This window comes from Tigriopus californicus, chromosome 3 (genome assembly GCF_007210705.1).
Source record: "Tigriopus californicus strain San Diego chromosome 3, Tcal_SD_v2.1, whole genome shotgun sequence".
NCBI lineage: Eukaryota > Metazoa > Arthropoda > Copepoda > Harpacticoida > Harpacticidae > Tigriopus > Tigriopus californicus.
The window spans coordinates 1,831,004-1,855,113 of record NC_081442.1 but is presented as its reverse complement, the minus strand read 5'-3'; the positions used below and the strand labels follow the sequence as shown (position 1 = coordinate 1,855,113).

The following is a 24,110-nucleotide window of genomic DNA, read 5'->3' as shown; positions in this document are numbered from 1 at the left end:
GTCCTGTACGCCCGCATCTGTCACATTCTTTCCGATCAGAGACGGATGCCACAACCGATATTGTCGGTACGGCTTGTTCCCGGATTCCACGGGCCGACTCAAAAGCCGTGGCCGTAGCAAGAACCCTCTCCAACGTTGGATCTTGAAGTTCAAGGAGTTTCAGAAAGAGATCGTTGTCGTGGCGGCATGCAAAAATCAATTCAAACATGTGATGTTCATCAACCGTCATCTCATTCAGTTCGGCCTCATCCCCAATGAGTCTCAACTGATGATAATAATCCGTTAATCTTTGAGATTGTTTCTTGCGGCATTGCTTCCATGCAAGGCGACGGCCAAATAGGGGATAAATTTCCAAAAACCGTTACGTTGCTACGGCCACGGCTTTTGAGTCGGCCCGTGGAATCCGGGAACAAGCCGTATCGACAATATCGGTTGTGGCATCCGTCTCTGATCGGAAAGAGTGTGACAGATGCAGGCGTACAGGACATGATCGTGGACGTTGCCCCGTTCGAGCAGTAATTTGTCACGGATGTGGGAAGTCTGGACATCTATCTCGCCTTTGTCGTCGCCGCACGAGTTCTAGGGAACGATTTGGATCACGTGCTAGAGGCCGATTCAATTCACATGATGGAATCTGTGAACGGGACTCTTCTTTTGCCAGTAATGGCTCTCGCAATAGCTCCCAAGATGAAAGTCGAGGTCGGAATCATACCCGTCGTCCTATGCCTCCAAACCATCGCGATCGGGGCGACAGGAGTCCTTCATTGGATGTCATTCCGGCAGTGGTTGACGTCAAATCACCTCGATTGACTCCATCTCTGATTCTTAAATGCACCAAGAGGGTAAAACACTCGGGGATGGTGTGATCCACAATTCGACCTGTCATTGTAGTGAGCAATTCACCTTCCAGTCTGGCCAGGAAATAGGCCTGTTGTTCCCTTATCCCGAGGATACTCATGTTTGATGCTGAATGATATGCCTGAAACGTCTTGATCCAGACCAGCATTTCTGGAGGGGTCGCTTCTAGTGTTAAAAGAGAAGGCCTTAAATCACTAGCCACTCTGAATTGAGTTGGACGATCAGGCGTGATCGGAGCCTGACCAAGGACTGAAGAAGGTCGTCCTGCAGGGCAAACTGCACGTCCAGCCTCACCGAGTTGTCCCATCAGCTCTTCAAGTTTGGATTCTTGATCGTCTGCAAGCTTTGGTTCTTCAAGAATAAGTTTTTCATAAAGCTCAGCTATGGTGGCAACCCATTGCTGCAGACTATTTATAAGACCGTGGAGAAGTTGTCAATCTACATCGTTGCCCGCAGCCACAGTTTCCAAAAACCTCTTTTCACGCGTGAAATGACCTTTGTGAGTCCGGATGGATGCTCTAATGGTCGCCATGGTCATGTCTTAGATCTGGATCCAAACAAATGCAAGGGGTCATCTGCCCGACAGCCTCGGTTATTGTAAGGAGGGCACCAAGAAACACGACCGAACCAACGGTGACAAAGAGGGAAAGGAGGTTCTTCCGTTATAAAACGGCTAACACCGACTGTGCCATGTTGAATTATAATTGGAATTTTGGGAACAACGAATACACGTGGTGAGATCGATAACTTCATTGGTCTTTATTTTTGGGAGCAAACCCAACAACATCCAGAAGAGAAAGATGCGTAGTCATGAGGATATAACAAAAGGAAAGGTGAAAAGGTAGGCAGTTCTTTTGGATTAGGCTTTTTGACCACCATGATGAGACGGGTGAGACTATAGAGACGTGTAAAGTACCGGATCGGATTTCAGCTGTGTGAGCTAGCCAGGCTACGCCACAAGCGCCACAAGAACTGCCATGGTTTTAGCTCATTCAGTGCTTCCACATCTTCATTGACAAAATTGTTTGATTAGGCTTTTTGACCACCATGATGAGACAGGTGAGACAAGAGAAGACAAGATGACTATAGAGACGTGTAAAGTACCGGATCGGATTTCAGCTGTGTGAGCTAGCCAGGCTACGCCACAAGCGCCACAAGAACTGCCATGGTTTTAGCTCATTCAGTGCTTCCACATCTTCATTGACAAAATTGTTTGATTAGGCTTTTTGACCACCATGATGAGACAAGAGAAGACAAGACGACTATAGAGACGTGTAAAGTACCGGATCGGATTTCAGCTATGTGAGCTAGCCAGGCTACGCCACAATCGCCACAAGAACTGCCATGGTTGTAGCTCATTCAGTGCTTCCACATCTTCATTGACAAAATTGTTTGCCCCCCTAGCTTATCATTTGACAATTATTTTCAACCATTTAAGTCCAAGATTCATCTACCAAAGCTTGACATTGTATGGCAAATGACAAAAAAATGCAAAACATACGAAAACGTATTTGGTGACTTCATGGTAGAACCAGAGGGCGCACTAGTGTGAAATCCCAAAGCTTTACACCTTTCTATATGGAAGAATCAAGCTAATGACACTACCACTGTTACCAGGGCTTCCTTCCAAAGAACTGTCCTATTGCTGCATCCAATGAGCGCGCTCAGCTTGCCTTCGCCGTTCAACTGAATGTTAACCAATTGGCTTACTTATCAATGATGTGCAGTGGTGGGTCAAGAATACACAGAGAGAGGATAAGCACCAATGGATCCGGCTTGAAGGACAATAGAGTCTTTCAAGTCTTGGGAGAGCTTGTTTCAACTGAACTTTATTGTTGTCTTTTAACCACCAATAAACAAGGAAGCTTGATCTAGGAGTAATGGGCTGTATAATAATACAAGAGATAGTAACTATGACTAGTGTCTCCACATTTAACCCTGTACTAGACTTCAATTTACAATAATTGATTGTTTTAGAGGGATTACAATGGGGTTGTGTTTCCTCTTCAAATTATCAGGCCTCTTCCTATAGCATGTGTCCATGGCTTGGTTTGGAGTGTGGATTTGTATCAATTACGCCAATTGTTCTGCTTAGACTTGGAGTACGGTAGTGGTGGAGTGGAAAGCTCTCTGAAACCTCGCTAGAAGACGTTTCAGTTTTGCGTTACCTCCTAATCAAGTACCTAAACATGAAGATGGAATTTGAGAGCACCTTCAAGCCCTGGAGAATCCAGGCTAGTTAAAACAATGAAGTCCAACTCTCTAAATCAAGTAAAATGAATAATCTTCTCGTCTTGAACTGCTGGGATTCCAATCCTGGAAGCGGTAAGGAAGTCCGCAAAAAAAAAAAAAAAATCATTGAGCACATTGAACACTCTCAGTGGGGAATGCATCTGATTAGGAGGTAACGCATAGATCTACAAAACCTCGTTAGAAGACGTTCAATCTTCGACCGAGCTTTCCACTCCACTACTGACGTACTCCATGGCTTAGAGTACCAAGACCATTTCCCATCAGGTAGTCTTGCTTTTTCCTTCTGGCAGAATGGAGCAAAGTGGCCAATCTTGTCTCATCCTATGGTCAACTTCTACGGGAATCTTCCAAGGCTGCCTCTGACCAAATAGGGATGAGCTTTTGTCGCCCTAGTACCAAAGGCGGGAATTCAAATATTGTTGAAACAAACTGTACAGATTTAGTTGCACGTGGCTCATTGAACTGGAAACTCAAGCACTCCATAAAATGCAGGCTGAGTAAGTAGGAGGTGAAAATGGAAAAACAACGGACAAAAATTGCTTCAGGGTTGACATATGTACGTCTAAAGCAACAATGTTGTATATCATTCTAAGTAACATCTTAAAATCCTATCACCTGCAATTTTCAAACATTTTGCGAATTTCCTTTTTTCATTCATTGCTAGTCAATCAAAATCAATACGAATCAGTGAAAAGCTTTAGTATGATTCAAAACAGGGCCTACTTCAATCAACAGGAAAGTTTGGCAAAGAAATTAAAAGTTTGATATGTCATGACAAAGACATTTGCCTCCTCTATGGGCAAACTTTGTTCAAAGGCAGCCAATTCTTTGGGTTGTGGTGAAGAAAGGCCTCTTGTTTGATCATGGAGCAGACTCGTAACGGAATTGCCTACCTCCTTGATGGAGCCCCCAACATTGGCAACAGGATTGCCGACGGCTTCAGAGCACTCTCCGAAGGCAAGTACAGAAATAGGAATTCCAACGTTTACATTGTGATTGGTCTACCAAAGCAAAGCGCCAAAGAACAGAGCTTTTGAACTAAGCATTCATGCTTCTCTGCTTGGGCTTTTGAGTCTCTAGAGCCAATATCAAGCCAATGGTGAGACTCAATGGGGACATTGAAGTATGTAGTTGTTAGTTGCCATCTCAAAGGAATCACAGTACTAGACCAAAAACTTTTGTTAAGAATTTAAATAGTCTTCTGTAAGAAATAGAAAATTTAAAACCCATTTGCTTACTAATTCATTGTTAGTCAATCAAAAACAATACCCATAACTCAAAAACTTTAGCATAATTCAAAACAGGGCCTACTTCAACCATCAGGAAAGTATGGCAAAGAAATTCAAAGTTTGATATATTTCCTAGTTTGTTTTCAATATTGAGGAAAAGGAAAAAGAATGTAATTGCATAAATTATAAAGATACAATTAGAATGTGGACAAACAGTCTTCAAAAGGTGTACCTACAAGACATAATGTTTCAAGTATTTATTTTTGATTGAGCTCAAGCATGAAAGCATTTTATTTATAGGTGTGTTCTTTCTCTTTCTAATCTTGAAATTGCTTGTCACAAGTCATGGTGTTAAAAAATTAAGTATAGTTGCCTCAATGGTGAAGGTCAATTTGGTACCCCTACCTACCATTAGGTCAACCACATCCAATTGGGGTTCTTATTTGAACAAATCCGCTTGAGGGCAATGTTTCTCTTGAACCTCCTCCCTTCTTCTATCTGCTTTGAAGTCAGAACCCCCTAGTCGGTTTGTTTACTTTCTGAGGTGCCCATGCCTGTTTTTAGGACCATGGTGCTTTTCCGACAGCGTCCTACTTTTCTCGGCCAGGGTGACCCCCTAAAAATTAGTTAAAAGTGGAATATTCCTGCATTAAAAATGTCAATGTCCAAGTTTTCTTTGAGAAGTTCCCTTTTCTCGATTCTTCAGACATGGATGTGTATATTTGAGTCGACTTTGGTCTGGTTCAAAACAAATTTCATGCAATTGATATCTCTAAGATAAGGACAAACTAGTCACCCCTTTAGCGCCACACTCTGAGCAAATTTACAAACCAAAGCAGAACAGCGTCATGACAAAGACATTTGTCTCCTCTATGGGCAAACTTTGTTCAAAGGCAGTCAATTCTTTGGGTTGTGGTGAAGAAAGGCCTCTTGCTTGATCATGGAGCAGACTCGTAACGGAATTGCCTACCTCCTTGATGGAGCCGCCAACATTGGCAACAGGATTGCCGACGGAATTGCCGACGGAGCCGCCAGCATTGGCAACAGGATTGCCGACGGCTTCAGAGCACTCTCCGAAGGCAAGTACAGAAATAGGAATTCCAACGTTTACATTGTGATTGGTCTACCAAAACAAAGCGCCAAAGAACAGAGCTTTTGAACTAAGCATTCATGCTTCTCTGCTTGGGCTTTTGAGTCTCTAGAGCCAATATCAAGCCAATAGTGAAACTAAGCGTCATATGAGTTAGGTTAGTCACCACAATCAATTAAGGTCAGTGTTTCTGTTAAGGTTAACCTTTCAGTCAAAATGAAAATTGTACATAAAACCAAGGGCTTCTAAAGATACATACTGCAAACAAAAGCAAAAAATTGTCAACTAGACCGTTCACTTTTTTCCAAATAGGCTTTTCATTCCAAATTTGAACTCAAATTTGGGCTTAGAAAACTTGGGAGGTACAGCCATACTTATGTTGTAAGTAATAACTGAAATGCTAATTTTCTGCTGCTCTTGGTCAGCTCGCTAAGCTTTAGACAACATATCTTTTCGACGAATCAAGTTTGGCAGAGAATTGTAATAGAATAAGTTATATCACATGAAGAGATCTTTTTTCTTATTTTGTTACTTTAATTCGAAAAGTGGCAAAGAGTTGCCATGACCAAGAGCAGGCAGATCGGCGAGAAGCTCCTTCATTGTCCATATTTCTAGAAGTTTGTGATAAAACCTCCTTTCAACATCTGATGACTGGGTACGGGCAAATTGTGCAAAAAGCTTTCTTTTCACTAAAGACCACTTTTTTTATTGGTTTCACCTTTCTTGGCACCTTCTTATTTTATTATGCACGGTTTTGTGCATTTGGCCAGAAACTGTTGTTTTGGTTGAAATCAGACCTTTTTTAGCGATATTTGTTTGCCAAAATAATGAATGGAAGAGCTGAATTTTGAACAATTGACATCAATTGCTATATTTTGCAGATCAACAGTATTTCACTTTTGCTTGAGAAACAATTGAAAACAACAATGAAAGGAGCCAGTTTCAAGTTTCAAGGGACAAGGGCGCTAAAATAGTTAAACAGCCCTACAAAGTCAACGCAAGTGCTTTCCATACCTTCTATAGTGTTCAAAAAACCCTATCAAGTTTCCAGGGAAATTCCCAAACACATCTTGACCACTTTCTACCTCAAAAAAAGTCAAAGGGGACGACTTAAATTGTATTGCCTTATATAATAGCATCTTATGAAATATTCATCTTGGACCAGGACAAGTTCCCCTCTTCTCTGAAGGTAGCTCATGTCGTTCCCATTTTCAATCAGGGAGATAAGTCACTCCCCAATAACTATAGGCCGATTTCTCTCACTTAGAATATTGCAAAGGTGTTTGAGAAGATCATGAAGGCCAAACTTGTTGAATTTCTTGATATCCATGAAGTCCTTCCTCCTAGCCAGCATGGGTTCCGAGCACATTTTAGCACGGTTAACCAACTGATTGAACATATAGAGCAGGGTATTTCGAGAGTGGAAGCTTGGACGAGAATGTCATCCATGAGTTTAAGAACACCGTGTACGTGTAAAGCTTGGTCTGACCTCAAACACCATTCATCCAAACTGGCGTTGAGACCTATAGGTGCTCTGGTATAGCAATGCTTTCCACTAGGCAATAAGAATGTGGTGAGGAGGCAACTGTCCTCATCCAATGGGATCTGAAAGTATCCCTGCACAGCGTCGTGCTTGCCAAAATAATTCGAATCCCTGGCAATGCTATTGATGATATCCAAACTGGATGGGAAGGGGTGCACTGGACGTTTGACGAACTTGTTCAAGTGGGTGTAGTCCGTGACCAGGCAAACTCCTCCTTTCCCGTGATCTTTTGGAACAAAGAACGCCGGACTGAGCCAATCTGTGGGCACAGGTACGGGCTTGATAACGCCTGACTGGATAAGATCCAGAATTAACAGATCCGCATCTTGCTGAAGGTTAATGGGCACTTGTCTTGCAGTCAAAATTTTCGCGGTACAATCTCTCCCTGAAGCTCAATTTTTATAGGAGGGCCTGACATGTACGTTTGTCAGTGAATCTTTCAGGACGTCTTGATAATCATGAAGAAGTTGATTGGTCTCCTTCTTGGTATTCGGGTCCATAGCGACCTTGGTCTCATCAGTGTCATAGAATGAAATCGAGGGAAAATTGTCTGGGATAATTTTCAACATTTGGAGGTCTTTCCATTCCATGAGGAACAGATCTCTCAATTCTGATGATACTATGGCCTTGGTTGTCACATAGTTTTGGTCGTCAGCAGATAATGTCAATAATGCCCAACCCTCACTTGCAATGGAAGTCCCATTGGCAGCGGATAATTGCACTTGAGTTGGCTGAATGGCTATGTCAAATTGCTTAAACAGCTTGAGGGCGTCATTAACTTAGCTTTGGAGCTTGGGTTGGCCACCGATTCTACTGGAGCTCGAAAAAGAGCTGGTACTGGGGGTTTGTGGATAGAGGCTATGGTCCCCAAAACAAGTTACTTCACCGCACGCGTCAGATGTCCTTTGTAGCCTTTGAGAGAAGAAGTCAAGCGCTTAACCTCTTCCACGGTGCTCATTGTCACTGATTAGATACACTGAAGTTTTGAATGCAAGGGATGCAGATTCTTTAGCTTACGATATTCACTAAATAAAATTTCATTCACCATGTCGACTGCGCCATGTTATGTTATGACGTGCAGTGAACGGCGCGAATGAAGTGAACAGGAGCTCCAATGCTAACTGATTTATTAAGTGGTGAAAGCAGATCAACTACGATGAGTCATATACAACGTTACAGATATGAAAGCTACCGATCATTACGTATAAGATTCGTTAGACTGCAGTAAAGTGGATTGTTTCAAAGTTATGTTGTCCAAAGCTTATGTAGCTGACTAAGATCAGGCGGAAAATTCGAATTTTATGTAGTGTTTATTTTATTACTTTTAAACTTTGACCATGTCTCCTTATTTCCCTAAGTATGGGACGTTTAGGCAAGCTCTGTCAGGTTCGTTTGTTTGCTGGTACAGGTGACAGTGATGCAAGTTTGGGGCTTTAAACACGTTTTGAGAAGCTGACCTTTCTTTCACGGTGAATATGAGGAATGTTCAGCTGCGTTTAAACTAGTTTGAAACGCCAATTTTGCATCACTGGTATTGTCAGGCAAGTTTGTTTGCTGGTACCAAATCTAAATGTCCGAATAGGTCTTGGCTCAAATTTAGCCAACTTCATCTATTCAACAAGATCTTGTGGTCTCATCAAGTGCTAATTTGGAATACGATAAACAGTTTAGGAGATGCGAAAATTTGGCCTCCGTTGACAGTCTGCGTACATCTCTAGAAGTACATTATTTTTATTTTTCAGTATGTGCATCAACGGCTGCACGTTGTCGCGTCGACCAAGGCCAAGACAAGGCCCTTGATGCTGCCGGCGCCGCGGAAAATCCATCCAATGCTCCACTTCAGCAAACTCAACCTCCGAGCTACCTCTCTGACATTGTTATGCGGGCCAACGGCGACTCGGAAGAAACCCTCTTGAGCGACGTCCGAAGACTTCTTGAACTTCAAGGTCTTGGCATTGGCTACACTGACCATGAAATTTTGACATCAATTCGGTCGCTCTGTGTGGGTGGTGATCGCAGGGCAGAGGAGTCCTCCGAGACTTCCTCTTCAACCCGTACAACAATGTCCTCGGGTGTTGTTCCATGTTTCAGAAACCCACATCACTGATTTATTTCCTCCCCTTTGACAAATAATGTGCGTGAGTAAATGTGACAAAAGGGTAAAACAGCAAGATTTCTTCAGGGATTCCCCTTGTAAAAGATTGAAATGATTAGTTATATACTACTAAGAGCACTGCTTAGCGGCCGACAAAAATGAGTATTCTTACATTCATGTTCCCTCCCAAAACAATCCCAAGTCCATACGGAGACCGTTTAAAGAGAGATTTAATTTCCGATCTCTGCTTTAAACTGAACTTCCAGATGTGCACGCAAAACAATTGGTTGAAATATAGTCCCGGGGACGGGAATGCTAGCCTTGGAAAAGAAATACGTACACGGGTCCCCTTTTTCATTAGTGGTTTCCTTCTGAATGCAACTGCGCCATGAAAAACACGCCCCGACAAAAGAGAATTGTTCCCAGATTCCTCGTTCTATTGTTAGCAGATGCGTTCCCCGAGTATCTAAAATATGGTCCTCAGGATTCAAGGGAAAGAAATTACCTTTTGTTCCGACTCATTCGTCAATTTGGCCAAGCGAGTTGTCATGTTCGAAAGCGAATGTTCGAAGGCTGACACCACGTGGGTCTGGAAAGCGTGGAAAGGAAAATGAAGATTGAGAGACGACAGACACAACAAGTGATCAAGACGAAAATTTTCGATAGAGGAAGATGAGCCGAACCTGTTGTTGTTTCTTGAGTAAAGGTAAAAAGCCCAAGCAAAAAATTGGTTCGACCTTATTTTTGTTGATTTTCGGGAAACAGTCTGTGCAAAAAGCTGGTTTACTTCAAGAGCATATCTCATTTCTAAACTCGGATTGCTCAATTTGGAAGCTCAAACTTATCATCTCACATTGGTTGAAAGCTGGCTGGTGAGTTGCAGTACTTTCTCCCTTTCTTCCTGCAATTCTCGTTGGAGTCTGGCAAAATCCATTGAAGACAGAGTTGGTGGTGGTGGTGAGACAACAGCTGTTGTACTACTACTACAAACTTTCCCAGTGGAAACGAACGATGGTCCATTGGGCAAAGCCAAGCCTTGAAGTTGGGGCCCTGCAACAATGTTGGAGCATGAAGTCAGAATAAATTGCTCCCATCCATAATACATCTAGATTATTTATGGTGTAAACTACAATGGTTTTACCTTCTTGGAAGATGCCAGGGCCGAAATGAGATCCAATATCTGAAGTACTTCCTCCCACATTATCCAATGCTGGATGGCGGAAAGTTGACTTCCTTAACGGGAAGGTTCGTTGAGAGTAATCGGCGTTGCAACTTTGGCGTAATTGATTGCTAGGACAAGAAAACGACTCAGGTTGAGATAAAGGAAAGAAAGTTCGGCTCTTATCAGCCACGGCAATAAAAATGAAGATGGAACATTGGAAGAAGGCTGGAGAATAAGATGAGCTGCTCAGGCAGACAACTTTTCTTTCTTGAGGGCTCCTAAACTCAAAGGAATGAATGTCAATATCTGGTTGCCAATTTCAAGTCTCCTCAGAGCTCCTGTTATGTTCCATCTCCAAGATAAAAGACATTTCAGGTCTCAAGGATTGTCATGGATTCGCGACTTTTGTGCCTTTTTATGGAGCGCAAAAGCTTGCCTGTATCGTTTTGTTTAAATCTGAATGTGCCAAGCTCCAAGATAGTGGAAAAAGTTGGTGACTGAAGACGAACAATGCATGATTCAATCTTCCAATCCCTGTCAATTACTTTTGAAATTGAAGTTTAGTAATCGAATCATCAGAAGTGCATGTCCTAAACTATACTCTTATACTTAAATACTTAAAAAGTATTAAGTTAAAAAACTTAATACTTCAATCTTTTCTGAGTTTAGATATAACATCCTGAAGTGTTACTGAAAAGGCAAACGTAATTTCAATTACATCAGAGGTGTCCCATCCCATTTGTGGCAAACATTGAGCACCCTTCTGACGCCAAATTGAAGGCCTTCATTTTCTACCCTTGAGTGTTTCAACTCGTTCTTGAAGGCAATTACCTCAAGTACTCATATCCTCTTTGACTGGAAGAGTCTTGCATCGAATTTGACGAGTGGACTTGGGCTCCTCTGTCATCTCCCAAAAGGCTCCGCCATGACTGCTTCTCAATGTTTGAGTCGCCATTCTTCAAGCTCTCCCTCTTCCTCATCAGACTTTGAGCTCGGGCTTGTTGTATTGAGTTGGAAATTGAATCCAAGGATTCCAGACTGGTGGCGCTCCGAATGTGGTTGATGGGAAAGCCGCCGGCCTCGGACGATTCTAGAGGGAATAAAAAGAAGCCATGTTCACTTTTAAGCCTTTTCTATCCCAGGGTCTCGTTGTTAAATGGTATTTGCTGGCTGGCTTTTTATCGACGATGACGTTATCTGGCAAGCTATGTGTACACAAACCACATTTTAATGCCATTAGTCAAGCCAGAGAAGTTCCAAAGATGTTGATACTGTCTCGTGAAAATTTGGTGCCTTGTTTGAGGCTCCTAAATGTGCCAAGAAATATTCCTCAACTTGGAGCATTGCCTTTTCCTCTAACTCGAACACATAATTAGTTTTGGGGAAGAAACGTACAATATTGAGCTCCTTTCATTTTCGAGGTTCCCCAAACCATCTTTAGGGCGATATTTAATGGGCCTCTCAGATTCCACTCCAGAGCCCAGGAGTGAGTCTTAGATCGAGAAAAGGTCTTACTACACTACATAAGTTGGATCGTTTCTCAATCTAAGATTCACTCCTTGGCCTTAAAAATTGGGCTCAGGACTTTGTATCCCAAGTCAGACCCACCCATAAATGTAGGCTGTGCCAAATTCAAAGCTAGAGCACTCTTCAGAAACATGGCTGTGTGGTCCAAAACAATTTTGTCTTCAAAAGCCTTTCACCTCATTGTGGGGTAAAAATGATAGATGAGATTACACCACCACCTAGTCGTCTCTGAAAAGGTGGAGCAATATACAAAAATCGCTTTAGAAAAAAATTTTCTGATCAATTGATATGCAAACTTTTTTAACACATTCTGCGTACAACTTTGTATTCTAATAGGTATACTGCGTGGCTTTTCAAGCGTTTCAGAAAATAATTCAGAAGATGTTGGATGATGGCTGAAGAAGTGGACAAGAAGCCATACAAACAACGTACCAATAGCTTCGGAGCCATTAAGGTCGGACCCAGATATGTTTTTGGATCGGCCATATCCGATGACATTGTAATGGCCCTTGGGAGAGCTTGTTTTCCACATGGTTGGTGCGAGGGGTTGTGACAAACTAGAGTTGTTGATTGAGTACTCATGTTTGCTTTGATAACCAGAGTAGAAACCCGGATTGTCACGCCCAGACAATCTTCTTTGTCGGTCACTTTTTAAACTTGTTACTGTAGTAGAGGTCACAGGGGATGTCGAAGAGGCCAAGAGGCGTTCCCTGGTCTGTTCTGATAGTTTTCGATGAGTCTGAAAATCAAAGCTGTTGGATTTCAGTGAGCTCAATATCATGGTTCCGAAGGCATACAAATTTATCTCTCGCAATCTCGACATCAACAAAACAACCTTCACCGCTGCTTCTACGAGTGATATTAATGATTCGAAAAGGCACCTTGCAATGTCTTGGGCCTGGATTCATAGCTCCTTTTTGCGTTATGCAAGCCAAATAGACCAACCGCCTACCAACAAAGCCAATTTAAGCCGTAACTGACGAGGGGGAACAAACAAGTTTGCTGAATAGATAGAAAGGGCCTTTTCTTATTGTTAATGCTGCGTCAGCTATATTCATCAAGCCTCGCTGTCAGAAGAGGGAGACAGCAAAGCACACAATCTTGTGGGAGTCGGGTGTTCCAATGAACCCTTCTCGAAAATGGTTCTTTAAGCTATATCATGGTTAAGTCAACCAATGGCATGAATATCCCATTTCCTATCATGCCCATATTGGAAAGACTTCGAACACAGGTAGCTCAATTACAATCCAGTTTTCTCTGTCAAGGACCTCCCTCTGTTCTCTTTGGAGGATTTGGTTTCATTGAAAGAGGGTAAGGGGCTATCTCGATTCTTAAGGGTCACGAGTATGTCTCTACCAGTTAGGCCTCACGGTCAGAAGCAATCCTTGGTGTGTTGGGAATGATATTATCAACCACCAGACGGGATCAATCTTACCAGCACTGCAAGATTTTCTCACGAGCAAAATTCGACTAATTTCACGATCAAAAGGTGCCTTATCATTCATTGCAAGTTGATTTTTTTGACACCAGTTTTGCCAAAACGAAGAGAAGTTCCCATGTTCTGCATTAGGCATGACTGTCATTACACATGGCTGATCATGCTGATTTGAAACTCAATTCCTCTTTGATGCTAATGGTATGGGAAGAGCTTCATGTTCCCTGATGCAGAGCTTATTGCCTATCCCTTGTCTTACTTAGATCCTAGTGAAAATAATCATCTGGCCCATCCGGGGATCTTCTTGCTCAGTGTTCCATGACTGACCTTCAATTTGGTCCTTGACTGCTCATCCGTTTCTCCTCTGACTTGAGATGAGGCCGTGGTGAGATGATGGACACGGTGGTCACGCGATTGGGCGGTTTTAGGTAGGAGAACCTGGTTTTGATAGGGTGACGATGTATGGCGGATCTTGTGTGGATCATCGAACAAGCGATAATGGATCTGTGACTGGTCCATGTTTTCCAGAAAAACATCCAATCCAATGGGAATGAAGGGGGGTCATCTCAACTGGAATCGGAGCAATTACCGTTAATGAACATTCATCATCAGAGAGAAAGGGGGAAGGGAAGACGGTCTGTTCTTGAATTATTCATGAAGTCCATCTTGGAATGGACTGACGAAGTTGGCTAAACATCCACTAGTCCATTGCTAAAGGTGTCAATACTTAACGAGGCGATCATATCAATAGCTAACAGTTTTGCTCGGATAAATTAATTCTAGTGATGAAGCAAAAAAATTCTTATCCAAAACCGATGAAGGGGGTAATCGGAACCCCGAAACCGAAATTATCATGCCTTTGAATGAAAAAAAAATAAGAAATAAATCCATTTCATAAATATTGGTCAGAAAATTCTCAACGGTATATAGTATTTCAAATAATGCTCAAATCTTCATTTTTTGTTTTTCGTTTTCCGTATTTCTTTTTGTCGGTTTTCTTGTTATTCGATCGATTGAGTCTTCTCTTATATTTAAATCTCTAATCATCCTTACATATCTTTCGTCGAAACAAAACAATCCGTTTTTTCTCTATTCTATAAAAAGTACTTTTATCGAGGTTTGAAAAAAATTAGAGGCACAAATTCCCTGGTGCTTTTAGAGGAACTTACAGCTATACAATCATTGTAAATGCAGCAGTTTTGTTTAACCTGTGAGCATTCAATGGTTAGTTTTGAAATCAAATTGATTCCTGTAGGGTTCTTATTTTCACCTGGCAAAGTTCTCACATCAATTCTGACTAAATTGAATCTAACACGTCAAGAAAAGTTCAGGGTCATGGTTTTTTATGTCTTTGGAGGACAAAGAAAGTCGGAAATAAAGAGAAACAATAAACAATGCTCTTTGCCACAACATTTTTGATCTCCTATTGAAATTTTCCTTCAAACATTTTGCTCTTCACAGTTAGACTAGAGGATGGTGAATAAAAAAATCTGATTGATTGAAACACGATGCTTGAAATGTCAGAGCTTAAGACCATCTCCCATAACATAATCCTATAAGAACTAAAAGGTCTTTCGCTGAAACCCGTTGACAACCCAAGTCGAAAACTTCTTGCTCATTCAGGGAAAGTCAATGCCAAAAGCGAAAAGAATGTTTTGGAATGTAAAGGCTAGTTCTCCAGGTCTTCAAAAGGCGACCTTCCCATTTCGACCGAGTTATGGAGGCAGGCATTGGCCTTTACCAACTGAGGTCACTTCTCCTCCAATGTGTTTTCAGAGGGTAATTACTCATTTTGACGATCAAGACTAACGGGTAGGTAGTGAATTAGACCTTACCTTCTCTCGTCGAGAGTCCATAATTGATTTGGAGGTTAGAGTGTTCCCATCATTTGCTTTGACACACCAAGCAGAAACTTTCGAGACCCACAAAAAATGTACCCACAGAAACGCCTTTCCTCTTCCCATTCACCACACTGGGTCACTGACACAGGAAGACAACAGCAAAGGACAACGGGTCCTCACACCCTGGCATTCAATGCCCAACTAACCGGCCTTTTGCCATCGACAAAAACTCTCTCTCTCTCTCTCTCTTTCAGTTTCTGTCACGCACACACAGCTGAGTTCCTCGTTCCAAGTTGTTCCCTCTTCTCAAGAGATCTTGCACTGATCCAGACATGGGCAAGCACATGGTTCCTTCGGACCAATTGTGTTAGTGTATCAGGTGTTTCATTTCCAAATTGGAACTCGTCAAGGCTTGATACGAAAAATTAAACTCTCGTCACATTGGTTCCATGTTACATGTCTAGGAAAATCTCGTACGTGAGAAACATGTTTGAGCTTAGAATGTTGAGGGATAAAATGATCCATAGTTTGACTTAATGAATCAAAATATCCCCGTGGAAATCGNTCCTTCGGACCAATTGTGTTAGTGTATCAGGTGTTTCATTTCCAAATTGGAACTCGTCAAGGCTTCTGCCTTGATACGAAAAATTAAACTCTCGTCACATTGGTTCCATGTTACATGTCTAGGAAAATCTCGTACGTGAAAAACATGTTTGAGCTTAGAAAAGAGAGGAAGAGAGTTCGACTGAACAAGAAGGAACCAAATGTGGTTCACTTTCTTTTTGAGAGTAAGTTAAACCAACCGTCATTTTTCTAGATGGTATTTAGTCCGAGCTCTGTTGACAAAAGATAGGCTCGAGAATATGAATGTATATGGTACTAGTTGGATTCGAATTAGAAGTCCCCTTTGCTCCTAGCTTAATAAAAGAACTGCTGGAACTTGCAATAGTATTGAATGTGGATGTAACGTGCAAATGTAGAAATTGATTTATTGGATCAGAAAGAAAACGTTCCCACTCGACACAAATAGGAAATAACCCTCATATCAAGACGTCACAATCACAAATGAATATTGTACATATATGAAATGGAGATGAAAATTAATCACAATGAAGTTAAAAAAAGGCAAATATGAATCCGGTCCATGATTGGTCACGAGGATGGATGATAGATCAGGTCGCTATTGGTTTTGGATGGAGATGGTTTTGGTCCAAAGCCGCTTGAACACATCAACCATCCCATCTGGATTGGAGGCGTTCAGAGTGACAAAAATGTAGGGCAAGGGTAGCGTGCTCTTGCTTTCCAACCATTTCATGTAAGATTGCTCGTCGTTGGAGTAGCGGAGATTGAGGTATTTGGGAGAGATCCTGAGGGCTTGTCGGATGAGGCCTGTCACATAAATGTCGCCATTCCAGAACTTCGGAACCTGAAATTCAGAATTTGGAAGAAAAGTGAGACGCGTTTCACTTACGGCTTGTGTTTCGCTACCCAAAAAATGTCTATAGGAGGATTTTGTAGATAGAAATCGATGCTCAAAAGAGGATGCCTACGTGTTCGATGGATGAATCCATGATACTTCCGAGGATCATTCAATAAGTTTTGCGACAAAGCATCGGATGATAAATCCTTTGAAAAGGCAGGTGTAATTTTGCTGTCGAAGATGTGTTTATGCATGCATCAAAGCAAGACTACCTTAGCAAACTGGATTTCCGGCTCAAGAGTTGTAGATCTTTTTTTTGGATTGGTTTGAGCCAGAACCATTTATCCCATGTAATAGCATGCTAAAGGCAATCATCCTTTGGGAGAGGTTGGAACACTAATTGGTCACTAATTCAATCAAGTATACAAGGCGAGAAATAGGTGCGAAAGGTTTTTTCCAAAGATGGAACTGACCAACAACTTCAACATGCTATACCTGTTTCAGGATAAATACCAATTCATGCAAGCCGAATAAATGAGTCAAATTGACATCGACCAAGTTTGGTTCGCGATTTGAATATGAAGAACTCAAATTTGTAATCTCACTCTTATGTGCATAAAAAGTATTAATCAAATAAAAACATGGGTGTCAATTTTTTTATGTTGCAGAATCAGATTTTCATTATCGTCTAGCGCAGATGACGTCTACGTAAAATTTTTGCTCTGGATGTTACGTTGTCTTTTCAAATGTGTAGGTATTGATAGACCAAAGGCTTTACTGTTAATGTTGTTGACTGTTATGTCCGGCATGAGCTTTTTAGTCGTTCCTTAAAAAGGAAAGTACATAAGAATACAGTTCCTGTTAACATGTTAGTTTGGCCAAATTGAGTAATTCCTATACTCCGCCATTCCTTGTCAAAAAATGTAATGGCGTTATTATTCATAGATTCTAATCTCAATGCCTCTTCATGACCTTACTCCTACATAAGGCATTTGCTAAATAAGATATTTGTAAAAGCAACAACTCAAATAACCAAAAAGAGTTTTGTCCTTAAGTAGAAATCTAAATAGATCAAATATACTTTTAAGTAATTGCTACTGGTTGCTGAAGGTTTGCACTAATAACACAAAAGTCATCGTGGAAAAAAAGCAACATAAACTGGCTAGCTTCTTTAGTCTCCCTGCCATAATCCTGTGCACTCATAGATTATGGAAATGTGAGAAGTCGAGGAATAAAATACGGGTTGTTTTTTTGTTTGTGGTTGGGGGTGCTAGGGTCGGAGCCATTGCATCGTTCAAGTCAAAATTCCGAGAGGCATTGTCGTGTCCGTATCAGATTTGATTCTCCGTTTGTGGGTGTGGTTAGCGTCTAAAAGTTTCCTTGAGAATAGTCTGGGAGGAGAATCGACCAGGGGACCTCTTTCATGCTAGGAAACTGCGCTATCCACTACACTACTTCTCCTCCCTGGAATTATCTCCGGGGCCGAGGTTTGAAGGCACGACACCTGAGGAGAGGATTTTTGCCTTGATAACGCTGCCCCATGGGCACGTTTAGGCAAGCTCTGGCAGGTTCCATTGTTTGATGGTACCAGAGTCAGGGATGCAAGGTTAGGGCTTCAAACACGTTTTTTTAGAAGCTAACCCTTCTTTTGCATTGTTATATGAGGAAAGGTCAGCATCGTTAAAACCAGTTTGAAACGCCAATTTTGCATCACTGGCATTGGCAGGCAAGTTTGTTTGCTGGTACCAGCGCTTGCCTAAATGTCCGAATAGACCGCTCGGCTACACCAGCTCTTTTGTGTGGACAACTTTGTCTTGAATCCAGCCGTTTTGTCCAACCGCATTCAAATGAGGAGACTTCAACCATGTTAACAGGTGAATTATGACACATTGCAAATATGATCAGAATCAAAGCCAAGAGCACCATCAATATCCATTTCTGGGAAGATTGTCCCAAAATCTTCTATTTTCCTTTAGTTGCTAGGAGAGAAAGGAGAAAATAAAAACCGTTTTGAAGTTGCAATAAGAAACGAGTAAGGAATGTCTTTTTGTTCTTTTTTGGTTGTTAAAAATGGACTATTTTGAACGTGACATTACAGGTACTTTTTCAGTGTTAATCTTTCTTTGTCAAGGCGTTAAACTAGAGCTCAAATTAATATATTCATGAAAGTAATTGTTCATGTAGCATTTCTATTTAAAAAAAACCGTCATAATTTTACTCATTGGTGCACTTAATAATACTTTTGGGCCGAAAAAAAAAATCTGTTTTTGGCCTTACTTTTCCTACGTTAGAATTTCTATTTTTACAAAGGACTTTTTGAAACCATCGAAATATTTTTTGTCTAATATCGTACTTTGCATCTTGCTTTTAGTACCTATACTGAATTGAAAAGTACCACAGTGACCCCCTAAATTTGCGCTATCATCATCAGACATCTACTTAATGAAATCGATAAGACCCTTACTTGTAACGTCAGACAGCCCAAACAAAGAGGGAAGACCGGGAAGACGCAGGTATTTGCAGAGTACGACAGTGAGGTCAGCCATGGAGTACGTCAGTACCGTACTCCATGGGTCAGCCCACCATTACGATTAAATTTTGAACCTTTAATTCCATTCCAAAACAAATGGGTTTGCATGGGTCCCAGATCCAAACCAAGCACATTTTTGGAAATCTTGTGCCTTAAGGGTGAGTTCTAAGGCACAAGTTACTCTTCAAACATCACTAACGGCAATTGCAGCAACACCGGATTCAAATTATGTGTTTTTCAACAGAACAGGTAAAAAGTGGCTTAAAAAGTGGTATTTGAAACGTTCAAAGTACGTTTAAGGGTACGTGAAGGGTAGCTAGAGGCATATGTAACTCGTAGAGCCACATACTTTTATCTAAATGTGTTTGGTTTGGATCTGGGACGCATATGAACACATTGTTTTGGCACGGAATTGAAGGTTCAAAATTTGACCGCTATGGTGCTCTGAACCCACTGTCGTAATCTTCGAAATACAGGGCCCAAACACAGAGTAGATTGCTAAATAAACATCTCATGACATTCTATGAAAGATACTTCTTTTCCGGACATTATGTGACCCAAGTCATTAATTAAACCTAAGATTTTAAAAGAATTGGCCAAGAACAACACAATTGCATTATGATTCAATAAAGAGGAATCGGCTCAATCGGCCCTGTATTTGGTGCAAGCTGAATCACAAAGCGCCCTCTGAAGTGCAGAACGTAAACCATATTTTGTGTAGCGTAAGAAGGCTATAGGGTTGATCGGGAACGCTTGTTAAAATTTTGTCCAAATCTAACTCCAAACATTATACTGGATCAAAAAAGCATCTATTTCCTCCCTACGAATTTAAGAGGAGTAAATGAAACAAAGAAGGATCCCGACAGGGAATAGAAGTGGATTTAAATGCGCTAAATATCCAAGAGCCTCGGGGGTTTGAAGGTGCTCAAAAAACAATTATTTAACCGCTACGGTCACTACAATTGACCATATAAAGCAGGCGTTGCTTTCAAATGAGTTAAAAAAGACGCAAAAGAGAACAGTCCATACATTAAGTCAATCGCTTATAGTTGAGTGGGCTCTTATTAGTAGCATGTTGGCTTCGTTTATAACGTATTTGGAAATTGGAACTCATGAGGCAGAAAATGATTTACAACAACTCTTTGAAAAAAGAGCATTGCGCAAACAAAAATGTGCTTTTTTCAGAGTCTCCGAAATAGTACGATACATATTACTGTGCGTACTTTGATATCCTAAGCCAGAATGTTGGCCCATCAAAAGTCGTTCAAAGCGGGCTTAGCCAGGCTCTGGTCGGTTTTCCGTTTCTTTTGAAGCACCCTGGAGAATCCAGTGAACGGGCATTCAAATACTACGTAGTTTCTTTCTGACTATGAACCTGCAGTTTTAATCTTATTTCTAACTTTCATTTCATCCTGCCAGTCCAAGAAAGGGTTAAAAACAAGACCATTCAACAAGAGAGAGGGGCTTGGAACACTTAAATGAGTTCCCATTTTCCAAGCTTAACCAAGGGCAAATTATCAAGAAAATAACGTCTCTCGACCAAATATCAATATTGTCCTACCTTGGTTGAGGTTTCCAAGATTTCTGACACCAAATCGGGCGACAGGAGGAAACCGGATCCACTGCAGTAGTCAGGATAGAGTTCCACAGGGTCTTGATGGCCTGGCAGTGGGACAAGGCTGATCATGTTGTTTTCTCGAGGTCCAGTGCCCCTTGGGATCACATCACAGATAAGGGAACGCTCATGCGCCTTTTTCGACGAATACACCGCTTGGACAAAATTGACCAGATGAAAGATCTCAATGAAAACGTGGTCCTCGGTTTTGAGGATAAAGTCAGGCTTGATGCCCGAGGCAATTTGCTCTTGAGCCCATTTCAAGCCGAGCATGTGCTTGATGGAGTCATTTTGAGGCGTGTCCAAGAAGCTGCCTTGCAGGATATCCCCGTATGTGTACGCCTCCTCGGTCAGTCTCCCCGCCAAATTTGATTTCCTCTTCAAACTTGAAATGGAACGAAGATCTCGGAAGACCTTAATGGGTATGGATTCTGCACTGTTCAGCTTCTGATCCGAGAAAAACTTTCCCTCGGCGGAGCTTTGGGAACCAATGAGAAAGGCCACCCTGACAATGTGGCCTTCAATCTCTTTCACTGAGCCCCAAGTTTTTCGGATTAGGGATCTGGCCTCGAAATGGCCGGGCTTAGAATGGACGAGAATTTGAAAGAACGGATTCGACGAAGCATTTGATGTGGTATAAGACTCAAATTTTGGTTCTAGTCTGAACTGGATGTCCCTTAAATCCACAACATCCGGAAGAGTTAGCGCAATCATTTTGTCCGGGCCTGTCAACGAATCCTTCGAAGTGGAGGTAGTCGAGACAATTTGTATCGGGCTGGCCGCAGTCTCCACCACAACAATCATGATCGGAAATATCACGTTAAGTGCACCCATTTTCTAAGAATGAATGCAAAACATGACCGTGGTCGTGACATAATCATTTCAGAAACAGTATGCGGATGTTGTTCCGCGACTCGATCGACTGGCCTGACTTGATCAAACGGATCTTACCTTTGCGTGCAACAAGTCCACGAGTCCACGGGAATGGTTTTCTCTCTGTCTCCCTGCCTTCTGAATTCACGAGGGGTCTGTCTCCTCTGCTTGAATGGACGGTTCTGACTGATCTTATGAATGATGAAAGAAAACTACCCACGGTGGAGCTCTCAAAAATGTGATGCTCAACCAACGTCACTCACTTTTCATATCCTGGATATGCTAGTGAGTAGACCCGCGGCTCCCAAGTATGCCATTCCCGACATTGGAGAGAGAAAGAGAACGAGGTGGACGAGGTACTGCACACAGTTCATTGGTTTTGCGCACCCACTACTAACTAATACCACTACTACGTGCATACCACGTGCGCTGGTTGCTGGAATACCATGGAGATGCCTCATCATGGATGGCTTGATGGGTGTGTGTACGTGTTTGAACCGGAAGCAACACACGTCCGACCACCGGGTTCGAGCAACAGAGGCCCGTTAGAAAGAAATTCTTCAAACACGGATCTTCTCCGACTGGAAGAGCGCGTTCCATTCAGAGGTATGATGGATGGACGAAGATGTCTTAGTGCACTTTGTATTGTGACTTAGCATTTTGGTTGGCCTAATAAGCAGGAATGATGGACAGTCCAGTTTTTGACCCACAGACAGGGACCGTTTGGGATAAGAAGGGTCTTTTTAAGGGTGTGACTGTGTCGACTTGAACAGAGGAGCAATTGATTTGTTCATTTTTGGATGATGAGAAAAATAAGTAATCCAACAAGATTACTTTTGATTTCATTCTATTGATGATTCCAAATTCTGTCGATGACCTAAATTGTGAGCTTGGAAGACAGGCCATGAAAGCCGTTTTTTAATAGCTATTTGTACAATCGACAGAGCGGTAAGATGAAAGATAGCCGCAATGTCTTGTCTAAAGGTCCAATTTGTTATCAAAAGTTAATGCCTGATGAACACATGCGGGGCAAAGATTGGAAAGCCAGTGTTCTCACCGTAAAGGGGTGCCACTGAGAGGCCTCAAGAAGCGTGCCTGAAATATGAAAATCGAATTTGTGACACATCACTAAGTAGCCATTATCTTATGCGGAAACTATTATTTTTTTAAATGAGAGAAACATAAATTCGTTGGTGAAAATAATTTGGCATCATTGTGATTTTGAGTTGGCAGACCGAGCTAGTCCTTGAATGTTGATCTGGAGTGCTATCTAGAAGTTTGTCCAAGTCTGACTTGAAAGATGCAACCGGATCAACAGGGCCTACGTATTCCCTACGAATATTAGAGGGAAGCAAAATAAACAATGAAGGAGCCCGAGAAAGAAGAGAAGTGGACTTCTTTGTTCGAACTAGCCTGGATTCTTGAGGACTTGAAGGTGCTCTCAATAAGCACATTAAGTCTCTACGTACGGTCACTAGAAATGACCCTAAATCCTGGGTTGGGACAAAGCTCATGGATACTTTTGAAAACCTACTGTATCATATACCTTTCGTACCTTCTCTGAGTACTGTACAATCCCATTTTTTTAAATCTCTCCCAATACTAGATGGAGCCCAAATGGGTGAAGCATATTCAAGATGTGGTTAAACAATCAACTTGTACAGAGTTAGCATCGTGATACTTTCGCTGGACTTTAACGTGCGATATAGCCAACCACATGTTTGAAAAGCTTTGCCAATTTGCAACTTGATATGCTCATCGAACTTTCCTTTATTTTGGAGGACTACACCTAAATCCTTGATGGACGAAAACCTGCTCGATATTTTCACCTTCATTAGCAACGAGCAGAATGTTTAAATGCGTCGACCGAAGGGTCATTGCGCGGAATTTCATTCCTTTCAAGGCCATATTACTTTTAGCAACCCAAATTTAGATTTGATCAAAGACCTCTACCAGGCAACTGGAACCCTGGCCATCCCTACCACACACTACTTTTGACTATAACTATATTTGACTTGACTATATAAATTTTGTCATAATTTTCACGAATTTTCCACCCAAAGAAAATCAGTCAAAAGAAGCCTAAAATGCATAAAAATATGAAAGCGGACCAAAGATGCACATGATGCAGATAAAGTTTTAGGATGCAAAAAGATGCAATTAAGGGCCCAGGATGCAAATACATCTCATTTGCGTAAGTTTGAGAACACTACTCATGACGGTCTTGTCTCTCAATGACTTGTTCTATATGCTCAATCAGTTGGGTATCTGTGGTATAATGCGGTCGGAACCTGTGCTCAGACATTGGTCCAACACCTGGCGCAAGGATCGGCCCAAGACAGAGCACACAGATTCGTCCATTATAAGTCTTACTGATTGGCCCACCATTGGACTCACTGACTCACTCTGGCTCTTGCCATCTATTTGGGCCACTGCCTTCACTGGCTTGCCCCCCTCCTGTAGGGCAGGCCCCATGCCTGATCCCTCTCATCAGGAGGCCTACACGATTGATCCCCTCAATAGGGAGAGGAACGCACTCCAGGAGAGGATCCCTCCAATGGGGAGAGCAACACGCTCGATCTCGCGAACTGAGAGAGCCACACGTGACGTCAGAGGGTAACAGCCGGTTAACTGAGGGT

The 24,110-nt window shown here is 41.9% G+C and overlaps 3 protein-coding genes across 3 annotated transcripts in view; 1 reads left to right on the top strand and 2 right to left on the bottom strand.

Annotated features, from left to right (window-relative positions):
- LOC131878657 (neuron navigator 2-like) overlaps positions 1–15,254 on the bottom strand; it is a 31,155-nt gene extending 15,901 nt beyond the window's left edge. The window contains exons 1-7 of the mRNA XM_059224735.1: positions 15,028–15,254; positions 13,520–13,762; positions 12,190–12,496; positions 11,062–11,320; positions 10,210–10,358; positions 9,922–10,118; positions 9,574–9,657 (exon numbers count right to left, since the gene is read on the bottom strand). Coding sequence (XP_059080718.1) covers positions 9,574–9,657; positions 9,922–10,118; positions 10,210–10,358; positions 11,062–11,320; positions 12,190–12,496; positions 13,520–13,711 — 1,188 coding nt within the window. The 5' untranslated portion in view covers positions 13,712–13,762; positions 15,028–15,254. The remainder of the gene's footprint in view (positions 1–9,573; positions 9,658–9,921; positions 10,119–10,209; positions 10,359–11,061; positions 11,321–12,189; positions 12,497–13,519; positions 13,763–15,027) is intronic.
- LOC131878664 (uncharacterized) lies at positions 5,147–9,138 on the top strand. Its single transcript, XM_059224743.1, has 2 exons — positions 5,147–5,419; positions 8,716–9,138. Exons 1-2 carry the CDS (start codon positions 5,281–5,283, stop codon positions 9,078–9,080), a joined length of 504 nt encoding a protein of 167 aa, XP_059080726.1. The 5' UTR covers positions 5,147–5,280; the 3' UTR covers positions 9,081–9,138.
- Positions 15,255–15,997: 743 nt separating the features above from the next.
- Positions 15,998–22,092, bottom strand: LOC131877706 (UDP-GalNAc:beta-1,3-N-acetylgalactosaminyltransferase 1-like). The gene is made up of 3 exons (XM_059223459.1): positions 21,550–22,092; positions 20,545–21,435; positions 15,998–16,459 (listed from the first exon to the last, which is right to left on the bottom strand). The coding sequence occupies exons 2-3, from the start codon at positions 21,430–21,432 to the stop codon at positions 16,214–16,216; spliced, it is 1,134 nt and encodes a 377-aa protein (XP_059079442.1). The 5' UTR covers positions 21,433–21,435; positions 21,550–22,092; the 3' UTR covers positions 15,998–16,213.
- Positions 22,093–24,110: the final 2,018 nt, after the last annotated feature.

Bases quoted from the DNA above. Each gene is read 5' to 3' on its own strand.
- LOC131878664 (XM_059224743.1), top strand. From the start codon at position 5,281: ATGGAGCAGACTCGTAACGGAATTGCCTACCTCCTTGATGGAGCCGCC. The intron at 5,420-8,715 runs GCAAGTACAGAA...TTTATTTTTCAG, and splicing joins CTTCAGAGCACTCTCCGAAG to TATGTGCATCAACGGCTGCA.
- LOC131877706 (XM_059223459.1), bottom strand. From the start codon at position 21,432: ATGGGTGCACTTAACGTGATATTTCCGATCATGATTGTTGTGGTGGAG. The intron at 16,460-20,544 runs GTAGGACAATAT...TCTGAATTTCAG, and splicing joins TCTTGGAAACCTCAACCAAG to GTTCCGAAGTTCTGGAATGG.